Raw genomic sequence first — 16,241 nt, forward strand, 5'->3', positions numbered from 1 at the left:
ATAGATGATTAGTCAAACTATACCTTATAACTAAAAGCAATACAGTTTGAAAGCCTTGAATATGTTCAATCGATAAAAAGTAAAAAAAATCATGAAGAAAATAATTGTAAATTCTGATAAGGACTATCAATGAAGGTTTTAGTAACAAGAACTTGGAGTCATCGAGAAGCGATGTTCGAGAAAACAGACTCATACATAATACATTCCCCATGCACATTGCTGTGAAACCAAAATAAGAATTTTAATAAAGTATTATTGCACGTTTCCCTTAAAAGTAAAGCAATTCTCCCAAGATGGGAAAATGCTTACCCAACCTAAGAGGTTAACATAGTTCACAAAACAGAAATAGCTCTCTACCCAATTGTCCAAATTTTCTTTTAGGCACACATTACTCCAATTGAAAACTTTAGTGAGAGGACTAGTAATAGAAACCAAAAGAAATATTTGACCATAGATAACATGGGTGTTGGTAAAATATAAAACAAATTAATTAAATCCACTAACTCGTCTTTGAGATCGTGCGTTCACGTCCAGCTAATCTACCAAAAAGGAAAGAAAAAAATTGCACTATAATTCACAAAAGAAAAATGCTAAGCATTTAATCCGCAAACCAAGTGAGTTCCCTCTTGTCTATGCTTTTGTAGGTCTCTTCATACGGCTTTCATGATTTTTTCTGTTCTGTGCCATGAAACTTCCTCCCGGCTTCAACGGCTTCCCTACAGAGACGATATGACATAAAAAGTTAGGAAGAAATATAAATAAAAAAACAAAGGGCGAATAGAGTGATTATTAGCATACTCTAGTAATTCTATTGTGTCTACTTACAAGATGCAATTTCAGATCTGACCGGCCCAATCAAGCCAACTCAGTTGGTGGGTAAGAGCAGTGCAACATGGTGTTTCTCGACAAGGTGATTTCCCTAAGATGAGTCTTTGTTTCTATTTTTATAGTATATGTAAGAGCTACATATAACGAGTGTTATGTGTGCCCATGTGGTGGTGTCCTGAGTAATGGTGTAACATTCTAAAGTGTATGAATTCTTTTTCACATTGTCCATTAGAAAATTCAACACAGCAATTTGTGAATCAGGGTGGGAAGAAACCATCCTTTTTGCACAGAAAATTTCGGGCAGTTGGGATCCACCAAGGCAATCTAGGCAACACTCTAACTATATAAAAGTAGCATAGTATGAGACCCATTTTCAGATTTATCAATTGAAGTTTAATCAGAGTGATAAGAGGTTTACATCTTCCTCAAAAATTCGTAAACCAAAAGAGAAGAAAAGTGCGTTTGACCATAACCTGAAAGCATTTACAAGCTCCTTATTTTCAGGGTCTAGCTTTACGCCCTCGTAGAAAGCATTCGCTGCTTCATCGAACCTCTGTGCAATGGAAAGGGAATTGATAATAATTTCTCTGGTATTTTACTTTGAGGAAGTAAAACAAGAAGAAAGAAAAAGTGTATACCTGTAGTAACCGTAAGGCTGCACCTTCCCTGTAGCAAGCTTTTGGCCAGTCCGGCTTTAGCACTCTGCAGGCCTTTGCATCAGCTAATGCATGGTCAGCTTGTCCCAATCGGATCCAACAAAGGCTTCTATTGGATAGTAGAGTAGAATTGCTGGGGTCCAGATCGATCGCCTACAATTCAATCACAATGGAACAACTCAGTTAAGTTTCAAGTAAGAGCCACACGACTAGGAAACAGCAGCAACTAGCAAATAGCAGAGATACTGTGCTAGGGTTACCTGTGTATAAGCATCTACTGCCATAAGGTAATCCTTTCTTTTGAAGGCATCTTCTCCTCTTGATTTTGCTTCCAGAGATTTCTTCTTTGCCTCAGGTGTAACCTGAGCAAAATAGAGAAGATTTAAGATGGTTTCGAACAAAAGAAAATGACTGATATTTTTTTAGATATCAGCAAACTAATAATATTATATAGAAATTTATATGCATATGGAAAATGTAATCAAAATTAAGAATGATTTATTTTAGATGCAGACCCCACAAGATGTTTTGTGCAAGGTATTGAATTGGTGTTTATTTCTGTCAGCCTGAAAACGCAAATACTTTGATCAATGTGGAAATTAACATTTTATGGCAATAGTGGAAATATAAAGGAATTTTTTTATTAAAACTGCAGGAGATGATAAAATAAATATTAAAATGCTTCCACCACTCATAAAAATAAAATAAACAACCAGATAGAAGTATGAGAATGAAGATAAAAAAAATGTTTCAATATCCAATGAGAATTACAATGTCACATTAATTATATCCATCTTAATACGTAAAACATTTGCCTAATAAAGTAATAAACTACCTATTAAGTACTATGCTATGAATCATTATATATATATATATATATAAAAATGTGCATGAATAACATCTCCACTGAAATCTCGCAATTTTTATACCTGGAATTTGATTATTTTGGTCAAAATTCACTATTCACCTAAGTGTTCTGTGAAATGAATAGTGATCTCCACCGAAATATGTACAAAAAGGAACAGTCAGTTAAATTTCATGGTGAACCCTTGTGGAAATGAAAATATTTTAGTATAATTTGAGGAAAATGTTCAAATTTACTACTTTTTTTTTTTTTTTTGTGGTGAATTTTCAACTTCATGAGTAAATAACCAAACAGCCATGGTTCCAAATAATGCTAATGTTATGAGATTTTTTATCTTTTAAATAGTATTATCTTTTAAATAGTATTATTTTCCGATTGGAAGGGATGGCCTGTTTCCAAACCACTCAAACTGGAAACTAAATTCTAGTATTCTTGTATTTGAGCTGTAGGTTATCAAGCACCATGGGTATAACTGTTTCTTTTTATAAGTATCAATTTATTAAAAATGAAGAAATAGGAGGCCGAGGTGGCCCCCAAATAATAAAGAGCACAAAAGAAAGAAAAGAAAAACTACAAAAGCAAAAGAGCTACAAAACTAACTGAACACTCTCAGAATTACAAAGAGCACAACTCATCCCATTTGAAAATAAAGCTTACTTGGGGCTTTCACATTTTAACCTTACTTAATATCTTTCATATACTAACACATAACACCCAATGCTTGTTTTGGGCTTTCACATGTGAATCACATGGTGAGCCTTTGCCCACACTCCCCTTTCTCATCAAACCCTAATCCTATCATAGGCGCAACTTGAGAGGAGCTGCTACGAGATCATTTAAATGTAACATTTTACCCATGTAACTTAAGTTTTGAGCATTACTGTATTTCTGCTAATTATAATCTCTTAGTTATATTATTGCAACACTCTCAGAGTTTGATTCTAAGTCTTTTCATGTCAAGAGTTTTCTGCTGATAAGGATAAAATTTACAAAGAAAGCATAATGAATCAATGTTCATAATCATTCAACATTAGGCAACTGTGAATCATATTAAACATTTTGATCACAAGATTGCAGTACCAAATGGAAAAGAAAATTGCAGGAAAAAATAGCAGCACCTCAGGGATATCTGGCTTTGGTAAGCTGGTATTCTCCAACACATCAGCTTCCTTCAGACTTGATGTTTCTCCCTGCATAGTTTGCTATTCAAGCTTAATAAAAGGAAGATCAGTAATTCCAGGAAAGGAAAGAAATAGAAATACGGATAAATTCAAAAGCATGCAATCAAGAGATGGCCCAATATATACATTTTTATTTACTACAAAACTAATAATAATGGACTGAGGACCTGTTCTTTCGCTGCTGCAGACTGCATATGTTCAATTATTCCATCAACACTCCAGTTTGGCACGGTTTGAACAGGAGATGTCACTGGGAGAAGAATCTCCACAGCTCCACGATTACCTCTTGCAGCAGCAACATGTATTGGCTTTAGGCCATCCTGTGGTGGAAAAACATGAACAAAATGAACAAGATTAATCAGAGATATTCCTAAAGTTCATAATGTCATAAAAACACTTTTGGTATTTCTTAACAGATATACAGATTTAAATAAATGAAAAAGCTCAAAGTTCAGAGTTTAAAAACAGCTATAACACCAAAAGCATATCAAATGCTGATTCATAGGCTCCCCCTGTACTATAACCAATACATATCAGCCAAACTCTGTGAAATAACCAAAGAATATGGCTTAAATCACAACAACAATCTGCTAAATTAGATTTTAGCATAAAGCATTGTTAACATGAGAAGGGAACATTGTCAAGTACTCTAGAAACAAGGACAACCCCATCCTACATGTATATGGTCAGAGAAAAAATTCTGCACTTTTTCGTTTTGCTAAGCAAAAATCTTTCTGTGGTTGGCTTTACAAAAGATTTAGATTTCTTTTGGTTTCTACTAGGCTATTTTGCTGACCCTATATATTATTCACAACGAGGTTGTCACTTCCACTGATATTTCCAATAGGGCCACAACAATCCATTGATTTATTAGACTACACCTGTGTAAATTAAAACTTCCATACAAATGTTGGAAATATAGAGGAAGTATTTGGTACATTTTCGTTCCCAAATTAGAATTACATCCCAAAATAAACATATTGTTGGCCTCCCACGGTAGCGATTGCATATAAATGTATCAGGGCTGATTTTCCACTTGCAAGTCATGCATGTATTGTGGCAATTACTAGTAATTATGCATAAGTTTTCTAATTTTATCCCCTGCATAACAAACAATTATCAACATTCAAAACATTCTTGAGTTTTTGCATAGAGGTACCAGTTTGATTTTACGACTGTAACTCATGCAGAGGAGAATGACAATGTAAACAGACAAATATAGCCATAATGCTCTAACATTACATTAAACAAAGAACATAAATATATCTGGCAGTATCTGATTAAAATGAAACTGGGTCAGACAATAAGTCTTCTCATCCAAAACTAAAATGCCCATATTTGCAAACCAGACTCCGATCATCTATACAAGATAGATATAAGTAAAAAAAACGAGAAATAACATAAATACACAAAGAGGTGAAAGTCCAGATAGCCTCACCTCGTCACTGATGTTGGGATCAGCTCCAGCTTTTAGCAAGCAATTGATAATATCAGGGCTCCCATTGTCAGCGGCAATGTGCAAAGGAGTTGCCCCACCTGCACTAACGTTCGCGCTAGCCCCTGCCTATAAAGAAGAAAATAAAAAAACTAAGTGCTACAATTACATATAAACTGATGGTCAAGAAATAATCCTTTAAAAAAAATATATATATATTCTTCTTCACCCTCTAATTACTAACCACCATGCCACTTGCTCAAAAAACATTTGGAATTACAAATGTAAGGGGCGGTGGTGTGTGTCACATACTAACACGAGTACGGAGTACCTGAATGTCCGAGAACTAGAATTGCATTCTGAATTACTCAAAAATCATACCACAATCCATTTAGACAACATACATGTGATTGAATTCCAATCATATGGTACTTCTTGATGGTAAAAAATTTAATTAAAACACCAAAATATACACAAAACGAATAAAAGCATATGAAGGGGCTAGTGAGAGAGAGTCTCACTGAGAATCTCGGTCATGAGGGAGGGAGGTGCTCCGTCATTGCCAATGGGTACTCTGTTGTCGACAGGGTTTAGGATGCTTCCCAACAGATTTTCTCCCTACCTACCCTCTTTGTCAATCTATGCTCCTCCCCTCTCTTTCTCTCTTTTTTTACCTAAGTCTATTTCTAGAGTTTTCTCCCCTTCCCCCTCTCTCATCTTTTGTCTTTCTTCTTCTAGGTTTTCTTCTTCAATGAAAAGCCTAGAAAAAGACTACATATTTAGTGTGTTCATCCTTTTTGGGTGTTTCATATCTAATCTCATTAATTAGAATGTTATAAGAAAAAGGTTAGTGTGGCAATAGAAATTCTCTAAATTAATTCTTATTAAAAAAAGGCTATTGAGAATTTCAAGGAAATCTATACGAACAGACACAGGACTCCTTATAACAATCTTATTTCAACCACAAGAATAAAGCTTCGAATAACCAAACAAACTCAGTTACCTGAATCAACAGCTCCAAACATGGTAACGAAGCAGCCGCTACAGATGATAGCAGTGGAGTAATATTATCATCAGTTTCAGCATTAGGCTGCAAATTGATAATACAAAGTAAAATAAGACTCCCACATTGAATATATCAAACTGAAAAATAAAAGCTTCATGGGTCCTAATACAAATAAAGCCTTAAAATTTAACAGTTAACCACATCTACGTTGTTGTGTACACAAGCAGATATTTGTGTAAAAAACTCACCAACTCTCTGATTATTTAAATTAGACAAATTCAAGTTTCCTTGGTCTAATATGACATCATACTAACACCGTACATGCCTAAAGCTGCAATATCCCACATAAGACAAATGGGACTAAAGATAATCTTGCATAACTGAATAAAGAGACACCTAGAAGCAACTAGAGCCATAAACAAATGAGTTAACTAGTAGCAGCACTGCTCAGTAGAGAGTACGAAGTCATCAGACGATAAGTAGGGGAAAAAGCACAACTACAATTAAGTATAGATCTGAGAGTATGAAGAAAGCAGCTAAAAATCTGAAGAAAGGGGCAACAATATGAGAAATTAAGAACTATTCAAGCATTTAAGCAGAGGTGGGTAGCATATAACAAAATGCTAGCTTACATCAGCGTGGTGTTCTAACAAAACTTTCACAGCATCTTGTTGTCCATGGCCAGCAGCCCAAATCAGCGGTGTACCCGCATCACTTTGTGATTCGACATCAACCCCTTTGGAAAGTAAATATCTAAGCAACTCAATGTTGCCTGCAAACATGATGCTTTCTTTAGAACAACAAGCATGAATAAGATTAAATAGAAATGATACAACAGAAGAAAAACATACTTGAAACACAAGGTCAGAATTGACATGAAAGAGCAGGAACACACAATTTTAACTCCATAATCAAGCATGCAATTTTAACTCCACAATTTTGCAATGAAGTATTATGCATGTTACAGCCTTACGAGTTCCAGCTTCTCAAGTTAGAACTATAACAAATTAAATGAACGGCATATATGACTGGGCCCATCAAATATGCTACAAGTGCCTAGAGCACGCAAGAACCAACCATTGTTTGCGGCCACTGGCGCACAACTAAGGCATTAGGTAACATTGAGGACAGCCCTGTACAAATGAGTACCCTAACATCCACAACAGTCCAGCACCAAGCCAAGGAAGTGCAAGAGGTCTAATTCTACTTTAGAAGGACACTCCATTTTATTTAAATTTATTGTGTTAAATACTAATGTGGTCTTCACATGCTAGACACAAGACAATATTCTTGTGTCCAGCAGATTTTTGTTATCAAATATATTGCTTTCACCTTGTCTTTAAGAATTATAGACACAAAAAGCTTGTTTAAAAATAATTGTTATAATATTGAACATTTACAGAACTAGATGATAAAGTTGGTCAGGAGAAGAGTCCAACAGCAACGCATGTTTGTGTCTAGTTAACATAGGGTCAAATAACTCTTATGACCAAAATCCATAACCCAGTTGTCAGCTAATAGATTTGACTACACTCCAACAAAAGGATTTTTCCTCCCAATTGCTGCTGAACCATGTCCAAGATCTGACCTCCTTTTATAAAGCATCCAAACTAAGAGGGTTCTTTTCTAGATATTCACCTAGTGTTCTTTGTGCAGGAATTATTTTTCCCACAATTAACATGAAATCTTGGGAGAAGGATCAAAGAAGTTTTTCGATAATCTTCTCAAAGAAGAAGGTCATTCCTTATATAGATGCGGATTTCAAAAGAAAATTCTATTTGACTTTGAACTAGAAGGTTTGAGAAAGGTTAGGTGTCTTTGAGGGATTTGACCGACACTTTGAACAGTATATTTGCACGTATCATTATAACAATGGATCGACACTTAAATAGTATTTTTACATGTGTCCCTATAACAACGGACCGACACTTTGAAGTGAACCTTTTGGCGATACTTTGACGATGTTTGCTTTTAAGATGGTTTGAAGGTATTTTAAAGCGAACTTTTGACGATATTATTGATGATGCTTTGGCAAACTTTTGACGGCGTTAGAAGCCAAAATCTTCTTCATCTTGAAGAGAAGGAGCAGGAGAGTTTGAATGAGTAAAGGACCCTTGAATTGATATGGACTGCTTGATGTTTGTAATTTCTTGAGACAATTTTTTGATAGCCAATAAAATTTAAGGAGTTTCTTTGGAATCTTTTCCTTTTGAGGAGGAAGAAGGAGCTAGGATTTCTTTGAAGGATTTTGAGAGTGGTTTAAGTAGTAAGGCCTTAGAGAATGGAGGAAAATCTTGGGGAATTTGGGCTTTTTGAATGTCAAATTTATCCCACCATTTTACATATACATACATGTATAAAGTCGGAATGGATTCATAGATTTGCTTTGAATAATCTCATTTCATGATTCATAAGAAACCTGTTTGGGCGAAGAAAATCATATTCTCGTAGACTATTCATCAAAATTGAACTTTGTATTTTTGGTAAAGGTCTGGAGTTGTTGAAGAAAGTTGAGGAAGAATGATTGACATGGATCCAAAGGTTAGTCACTAGTTGGTGAAAAACCAGTTAGGGATTTGCTGAGATTTATTGGTACAAAATTGGAGAAACCAAGAATGTCCTCCTTTAGAGTTTTGAAAGAAGAGAATATTATTCCAAGCTTGAATGTAGTCCCAATAATTATATGGGATTTTGTTGCCAAAAGAGCTTGAAACCGATCAAAAGGAACAAAATGGAGAGTCTCACTCTGTCAGAGAAATGATGTGGAGAATTTTGAATTTTGAATATGCACTTTCACCATCTTTTTCAGTATGAGAAATGGCAACACTTTGAGATTGAGAAAGTATTGCCTCATAAAAATTTTGAGAGAGATTATGCTATTTAGGGATGAAATGGTAATTTGCAAGGAATATTCTAGAAATAATTTGGGGAGTTGAAAAGGAATCATACATGGTTCTATCAAGGGTTAATATCATTTGGGCAGATTTTTCTATATAGTCTGACTTTGATATTGGGTGAAAAGGGTTAATGTTAGGTGGGTTATATGGATTTGTACAGGGGCTTTGCCTTTGCCTTTTATATTTGTTTTTCCTTGAGTGTTCATTTTTTCTATAAAAATTCTGAGTTAAAAAGTCGGCTAAACAATTTTTTGAACCGTTGATAAACACAATATCGAAATTAAATATGGATAATAGGGGTTGCTATCGTGCATAAATCTATTTTGAGGCAAGATTTTTAACATCCTTTTGAAGAACATCTTTGGCGGATTAGCAATCTACCATCATTGAAGAACTTCTTTGATCTTTCTCCTACCAATCACCCTCTAATCCTCAATCTTTTATCCATGCCCTTACTTTTCAAAAAAAAAACCATGCCCTCACCATCATCCTACCGATCACCCTCTAATTATTTTTCCCACAATTCCCACAAGATTCCAAAGAAACTTCTCAAATTTTATAGGCTATCGAAAAATTGTCTTAAGAAATTACAAACATCAAGCAGTCCATATCAATTCAAGGGTCATCTACCCATTCAAACTCTCCTGCTCCTCTTCAAGATGAAGAAAGCTTCTAACGCCGTCAAAAATTCGTCAAAGTATCGTCAAACTTCGCTTCAAAGCACCTTCAAAGTATCTTAAAAGCAAACATCGTCAAAACATTGCAAAAAATTTCACTTCAAATTATCAATCCGTTGTTATAAGGACATGTGTAAATGTATTGATCAAAGTGTCGATCCATTGTTATAAGAACACATGTAAAAATATTGTTTAAGTGTCGGTCCGTTATTATAATGACACGTGCAAATATATTGTTCAAAGTATCGGTCAAATCTTTCAAAGACACCTGACTCTTCTCAAACCTTCTAGTCCAAAACCAAATAGAATTTTCTTTTGAAATCCGCATCTATATAGGGAAGGACCTTCTCCTTTAAAAAGATCATCGAAAAACTTCTCTGATTCTTCTCCTATCGATCACCCTCTGATCCTCAATCTTTTCTAATCCTTTTCTGACCATACCCTCACCCTTCTACCGATCACCCTCTAATCCTCAACCTTTTTTAATCATTTTCCAACCATACCCTCACCCTCAACCCTAATGTGTTGAGAACCCCAATGATTTCCCAAGATCTCCATCCCTCAGTCACTAACATTCTCCTAAAAGTCAATTCCCAACCATGAAGACCTCCTTCAAGCTTAGTATTTGAATTAGAATAGAAGAAGATAATGTTTGAGGTGCTTGACATCACTATCAGCATGAAAGATCTCTTATCCAAACTCTTCAATGGATTCAAGGCTAATTCCTTTGAAGATTTTGTTCTTAGGTAGGAGCAAGTGGTTCTTGGAGAGAGTTTCTTTTCCTTCTATTTGTATTTTTCTCTTCAGTTTTAAACGTCCATTATTCTAGTTTTTCTGTCTGTATGAAGTAGATTGTATACTTTAGCCATGAGTACCTGGGTGCTTAGGTTGGTTTTCAATTTTCACAGCCACTAAACACTTTACTCTTCCTTCTTTCTTTTTTTCCTCTTTGGAATGAAATATTTACGCTTGTCAAAAAGAAAAAAAAAAAATTAAATAGATGCATGATTCCCTCTTCAGACATAGAAGAAAGAGCATACATGCAAACACATGCAACACATGAACTTTAACGAAGAAAAAGCAGTAAACCAACTAAATAAAGAAGAAGAAAAAAAGGACAGTAAGTACACCTGTTCCAGCTGCATGATGCAAAGCTGTGACTCCTAAATCACTGGAAGCGGCAGCATTGGCACCACACTCAAGGAGATATTTGGCAGCATCATTGTGTCCTTGTCGAGCTGCATGAAGAAGAGGAGTTTCCCCTGTATAACAATAAAAAATTGCACGGCATAAATTATAACATTCTCACATTGGTAAAGCTTTTTTTGGTATTTGGAAGGCCAAGTTACTGCACGATGACACATTCTGAACCCAGGCCGTGATATAAACACAAAATATAAAGTCTTACAACTGATCGCTTCAAACAAAGAAGCCCACTAGGAAGATTAAGGGATCATTGACATGGTAGTTTTTAAGTATTTTATGCTGTTTTTGTATTTTCGTTCTATTTCCTAAGATTAACTTGATAAAACTTTTTTTTATCGGTATAGGGTTAGTGGTTAGCAAATGAAGTTGGGTTCAAAGGGGTTTGAACCTAAGATGTGGGACCAACATTCCACACGTCTTACCACTTAACTAAGTTGGAACTTCTACAAAAATATAACTTGATAAAACATTTGAATCACAAGTTTTGGAAAAAAAAATTACTTTTTAACAGTTATTCTCATCATTATTACAAATAAGGAACTTTTTTCAAAAGTAGGCAAATTTTGGATGGGGTCCTCATTGCAAAGGAGTGCTCTAGTACTAGAAGAAAGGAAGGGAAGCTGGGCATTGTTTACCAAAAAAAAAATCATGGAAAAAAGTATACGATCATGTGATAGGGGAATTTTTGAGTTATATCCTTGGTAGAATGAGGTTTGGAGGCACTTGGAGTAAGTAGATCATTAAATGTGTCTTTGGCTTCCTTCTTGATTATGATAAACAGGAAACTTTCAGGGGGTTTTAGACACTCTAAGGGCTTAAGAAAAGAGTATCCTCTATTTCCCATTTTATTTATTATAGTGGTCAAAAATGCCCTTCTTTGCTTGGTATGCCAGTTGGAACAAAAATTCAATGGTGAATCACCTTACTGCTAGTAAAAAAAATCTCCATAAACTTCTGCTTTGTGCAAAATTAGAGAGGAGAATGTTAGTCATCTTTTTGTTCCTCGTGAGGTAGCAAGTAAGATTTGATCACACTTCTCTCCATTTCACATGCATTGAGCTAATCCGTAAATGGATGGTCAAATCATGCATTCAATGAGAAAAACAGAATTCTTTGGAGGTGACAGTTAGATTAGTTGGTAAAGTCAATGGGAGATGATACCATAGACCCAGGTTCGATTCCCTCCAACACCGAGTTTCTTATCTCATTAAAAACAAGGTTACCGATTAAAAAAAAAATGTAATTTATCATTTGTAGTTTGTAAGGGCATCTGGAAGGAAAGGAATTCGAGGATTTTTTTTATTAGAAGGATTGAGTAAGCACGGCATTATTTTGGAAGTTAAATAATATAAACAATCTCCAGTAAAAAAATCCATATGAAATTCATTATTCAATGATTTTGTTCTAGATGGGACTCAATGATCTTGGAGAAGTTTAATTTCTTGAGTGTATTGAGCAATCTTTAGTCTGGGGTAGGGCTTGTTTTGAATGTAGTTGTGCTATTGTTTTTTTTTTCCTCCTTGCTTCCTTGGTAGGTCTCCGAGGCCTCTAGAGTAGGTATTCTCTGCATGATTGCTTTCTGTGTTTCTAATAAAATCTCTTATAATTTTTAAAAGCATCACATACAACACAAGTGCTGCTACTACTCAACTATACATATAAAATAAAATATATATAAAAATAAAAATAAAACCCAATTTTCCATGACTAAGTTCAATTCACCTGAAGTGGATTTCAAGCAAGATTGTGCTTCTACAAAAGTAAAACCAATTCCTACCCATTTAATAACATAGAAACGTCAGAGTTCTACCCAAAATAGAGTTTACATTGACATTAATCTCAAAAAATAGAAAATTGCAACAATGATCGTTTATTACCAACACATAACTAACTGATTCTTATACAAATTTAAAAAATTAAATATATAAAGTGTCGCAATAAAGAAATAGGAATATCAAATCGTTACCATCTTCGTCTCTTGTATCGACATCGAGCTTCAATTCCTCCAACAAGTACTTGCAGATCTCAGTCTTTCCCTCTCTTGCAGCAAAGTGAAGAGCGCCTCGTTTGTTCGCGTCTTTTATATCCGCTACAGTTTTCGCCGATCCCTTCCCTTCGTCAAGCTGCGCCACTAGTTCTGAAAAATCGAACTCAATCAAAAATCCAAAATTGATAATTTAAATAATAATAAAAAATCCATGAAAGAGATATCGAAAAGTTCAAACTTACTCTTAAAGAGGTCAAGATTTCCAGTACGAGCAGCATTGAGAAATTGCTGAACTTTCTGCCTTACTGAAATCAAGAACCGAAAGAAAAAAATAAAATAAAATTTGTTTCCAGAAATTGAAATACAAGGAGAATACTGAAAAAAAATTAATAGAAATTAAAACTTCTATCAGTTTTCAAACCTGCGAGAGCTGTTGAAGCTTCGGGAACCATTGCTAGTGTTCAAAAAGCAAACTTTAGAAACCCTAGGAATCTAATGGAGTTGTTGAGTTCGAACTGAAAGAGATACAGTGGTCGCTCGCCCTTTCTAGTTTCGATTCTCTCCCTCACAGTATAAACTTGCCAAAAAGGGTAGCCAGCTTAAGTCTTAAAACGACCCGAATACGAGTATACGACACGAAATTAGTGCGTTTTTCGTCCAGCTTAACATAATTATTAAAGAAACTATTATTGTCACACCAACTCTTACTAATACCACACCAATTCTTATATAATTCACCAAACAATTACGCATAGTTGGTGTGCCAATAACAATTTTCTTATTAAATGAGTCATGTTTAAATTAGCGACGTCAACCCGCTTAATCTGTTTTGACACATTTTTAAATCTCATCCAAAATTGAGATGACTCAGGCGAGTCATCTCTATCTGATTGATGGACGAGATGGAAATAACATGCGACTCAACCAAGGGCGGAGTCAAGATTTTCTTATAGTGGGGGTAAACCATGGTTAGTTGTATAGTTGAAGAACTTGAAGATGGAGGATTTTAGAGAGAAATTAAGATGTTTTTTATTAGAAGTTGAAAAAAACGATATTTAGGTCATTTCCAATTAATATATGAGAAGGCCCGAGAGGGGGGGGGGGTTTGGATTGGAGGGAGGTGAGGGTGTGGGGGCAAATAGGGAGAGAAGCGAGGAAATAGAGACAAATGGGGAATGTAATTAGTTGAAAATATAGGGGTGTCTCAAAGTTCTGTGGGGGCAACCAGTTCCGCCCCAGGACTCATCGGTCACATTGTCTCATTGACAAATGTTATATCTTGACCGAGATTTTGCAAATCTTGGACGAGATAAATGAGATTCTCATTCTTTACATAATTGTGCTACAAATCCAAGAAAAAAATGGAGAAAATTTTGTAAAACCCACCATTTTAGTTGTACAAATGACACTATTGTTATGTAACTCTTCAAAACAAAAAAAGAAAACCCTAAAAACGTATTATTATTTTTGAAAATAAACCATCTTCTCTTAAGATCTGATTTTTTTAAAAGGGAGTTTCATTTCTTCTCTCCTTTAAGCCAGTTCTTTCATGGCTCAACAAGTCATTAAAGACTCTTAAACCCATATTTAAAATCATGATTGACCAAGAAATCTGGAAAAAAAAAATGAACAATTTATTAAATCATGGTTGAGTAAAGGTTTTAAAATCTATTAAACAGCTATGAAAAGTAGTCTTTTTAGAATATATATATAATTCAAATCTTTTAAAGTAAAAAAAGAAAATACGCCTTGTCTCATTGTCAAACGAGATGACTTAGATATGTCATCTCAGTCTTGTTCATGAACGAGACGAGACATCTAACCGAAAATTAAAACCATGATCTCAAGTATCAATAATTATTTGAGACTTGTTAAAATTACCTATTTTTTATTAGAATTTCATAGAACATTTTCATTACACAATTTTATTTTATTTTGTTTTTAATTTTTATAAAATATAGAAGGTATTTTAAGATATTTTTCAAATAATTAAGAGATAAAATTTTAGTTTGGGAAAGAAAAGTATTGCCCTTATTATGTTAATAAGGGTATGTTTAATTGCATGGAAACCCATTTTCCATGGAAAGTTAATGGTGAAAAATGGGGTAGGATGGAAAAATGAGAATTCATTGTTTGATTGCATCATGAAAAAAAAAATGAAAGAGAAAAAGAGAGAGGGTCTCCATGATAGGGACTCCATCATTAAGAATAGAGAGAGAGAGAGAGAGGGTCATCGTCGACGACGATGACAGTGTTGATGTTGGTGGGAAGGGAAAGGATAAGTAGATGAAAATTTAGGATTTTTTTCAATGGTGGATTCGGGGGGTGAATTTCATTTTTTTATGGGAGTATGAAGGAAAAAATGAAATTTAATCTTGGCTTAACTTTTAAATGAGAATGGAAATTCATTTTCCATGGAAAATTTCAATCGAAAACCTTGAAAATATGATTTTCCATGAAAAATAGATTTTTCTATCATTTTCCATATGCAATCAAAAAGACCTTAAAAAAAATTTTCTAATTGAATTACCTTAACCAAAAAACAATCCTATGCCAGAGGGATGTAAAGGACAAAATTCCAAGAAGTTTGAAAGAAAAAAATTCATTTTATAAAAAATACATTATTTATGTTTTGTGATACTTTTGTTAGTAGGTATTGATTTATGATTTTGTAACTTAATTTTTTCACTTAAGATTATAATTTTATTGAATGGGTTTAAATGGGTCAGGTCAAGTTACCAATTTAATAATTGTGTCGGGTTTGGGTTGAGTAAATTTTCAAAATTCCCAAACACGAAACAACTAGACCCATTGCCATCCATACTTCTCAATGAGAAACTTGGGCACAATTTTTTTTTTTTTTTTTGGGTCCCTGAACTTTTTAGCGAATATATAAATATACACAGGCCATGAGTTTTAAAACTGGTGACTAGTCCTTTGACCTCAGTCTTCTTCGTAGGTTAAGAAAAATTACCTAAATACCCTCATTATCAATCTCCGATCAAAACCCCTGATTTTTATTCAAGAAAACTGTCAGCTTCAACCTCTATGATAAATTATTTTTAGTTTATAGAGCCTCATCTTCAATTCCATAATTTTCAGCCTTCCCTTAACAGTTTAACTCCAGTAAATAAATAAATAATCATTGATTTTTCTACCCAAAATCCCATCAAACTTCTACTTACCCAAAAATCATATACTGTTCTTGAGATTTGAAGGTTGAAGTAGATGTAATCTCAAGGTCGAAGAAAACTGGTTCTGGGAAGCAAACTGTTTTTTTACTACAGACTTAAGATGGGGGTGTTTAGGTCATTTTCTACCAACCTATAGAATGCCAAGAACAAGGACTTGTCATGGTTTGAAAGCAAAACTATCTCAAATATTCATGGAAAAGGGATGATTTAGACATATTAGAGACACTTCTATTTTCAAATTATGGCCTTGACCTCGGTCTTCTCGACAAAACCATTTCTCCAAAACTATCAGGTAAAAATTGAAATTGA

At 34.4% G+C, this 16,241-nt stretch overlaps 1 protein-coding gene across 2 annotated transcripts; it reads right to left on the reverse strand.

Annotated features, from left to right (window-relative positions):
- Positions 1–425: 425 nt before the first annotated feature.
- On the reverse strand, positions 426–13,327 carry TPR10 (ankyrin repeat family protein). Of its 2 annotated transcripts, none has more exons than XM_086428751.1 (13): positions 13,160–13,327; positions 12,981–13,043; positions 12,718–12,888; positions 10,676–10,807; positions 6,604–6,743; positions 5,969–6,055; positions 4,969–5,094; positions 3,698–3,850; positions 3,468–3,551; positions 1,745–1,846; positions 1,467–1,637; positions 1,302–1,381; positions 426–716 (listed from the first exon to the last, which is right to left on the reverse strand). In XM_086428751.1, exons 1-13 carry the CDS (start codon positions 13,188–13,190, stop codon positions 662–664), a joined length of 1,395 nt encoding a protein of 464 aa, XP_086284877.1. In that variant the 5' UTR covers positions 13,191–13,327; the 3' UTR covers positions 426–661. The 2 variants fall into 2 exon arrangements, with proteins under 2 accessions (XP_086284877.1, XP_086284878.1); XM_086428752.1 differs by having other exon boundaries at positions 3,468–3,539; positions 13,160–13,326.
- Between the last annotated feature and the right edge of the window lie 2,914 nt (positions 13,328–16,241).

Source organism: Akebia trifoliata, chromosome 16 (assembly GCF_017979445.1).
Source record: "Akebia trifoliata isolate Shusen 1 chromosome 16, ASM1797944v1, whole genome shotgun sequence".
NCBI lineage: Eukaryota > Viridiplantae > Streptophyta > Magnoliopsida > Ranunculales > Lardizabalaceae > Akebia > Akebia trifoliata.

Coding starts and splice junctions, on each gene's coding strand:
- TPR10 (XM_086428751.1), bottom strand. CDS start 13,190: ATGGTTCCCGAAGCTTCAACAGCTCTCGCAG. Junction 12,889..12,980: donor AAATCTTGACCTCTTTAAGA/GTAAGTTTGAAC, acceptor TCGATTTTTCAG/AACTAGTGGCGCAGCTTGAC. Junction 1,382..1,466: donor CAGCCTTACGGTTACTACAG/GTATACACTTTT, acceptor TCCATTGCACAG/AGGTTCGATGAAGCAGCGAA.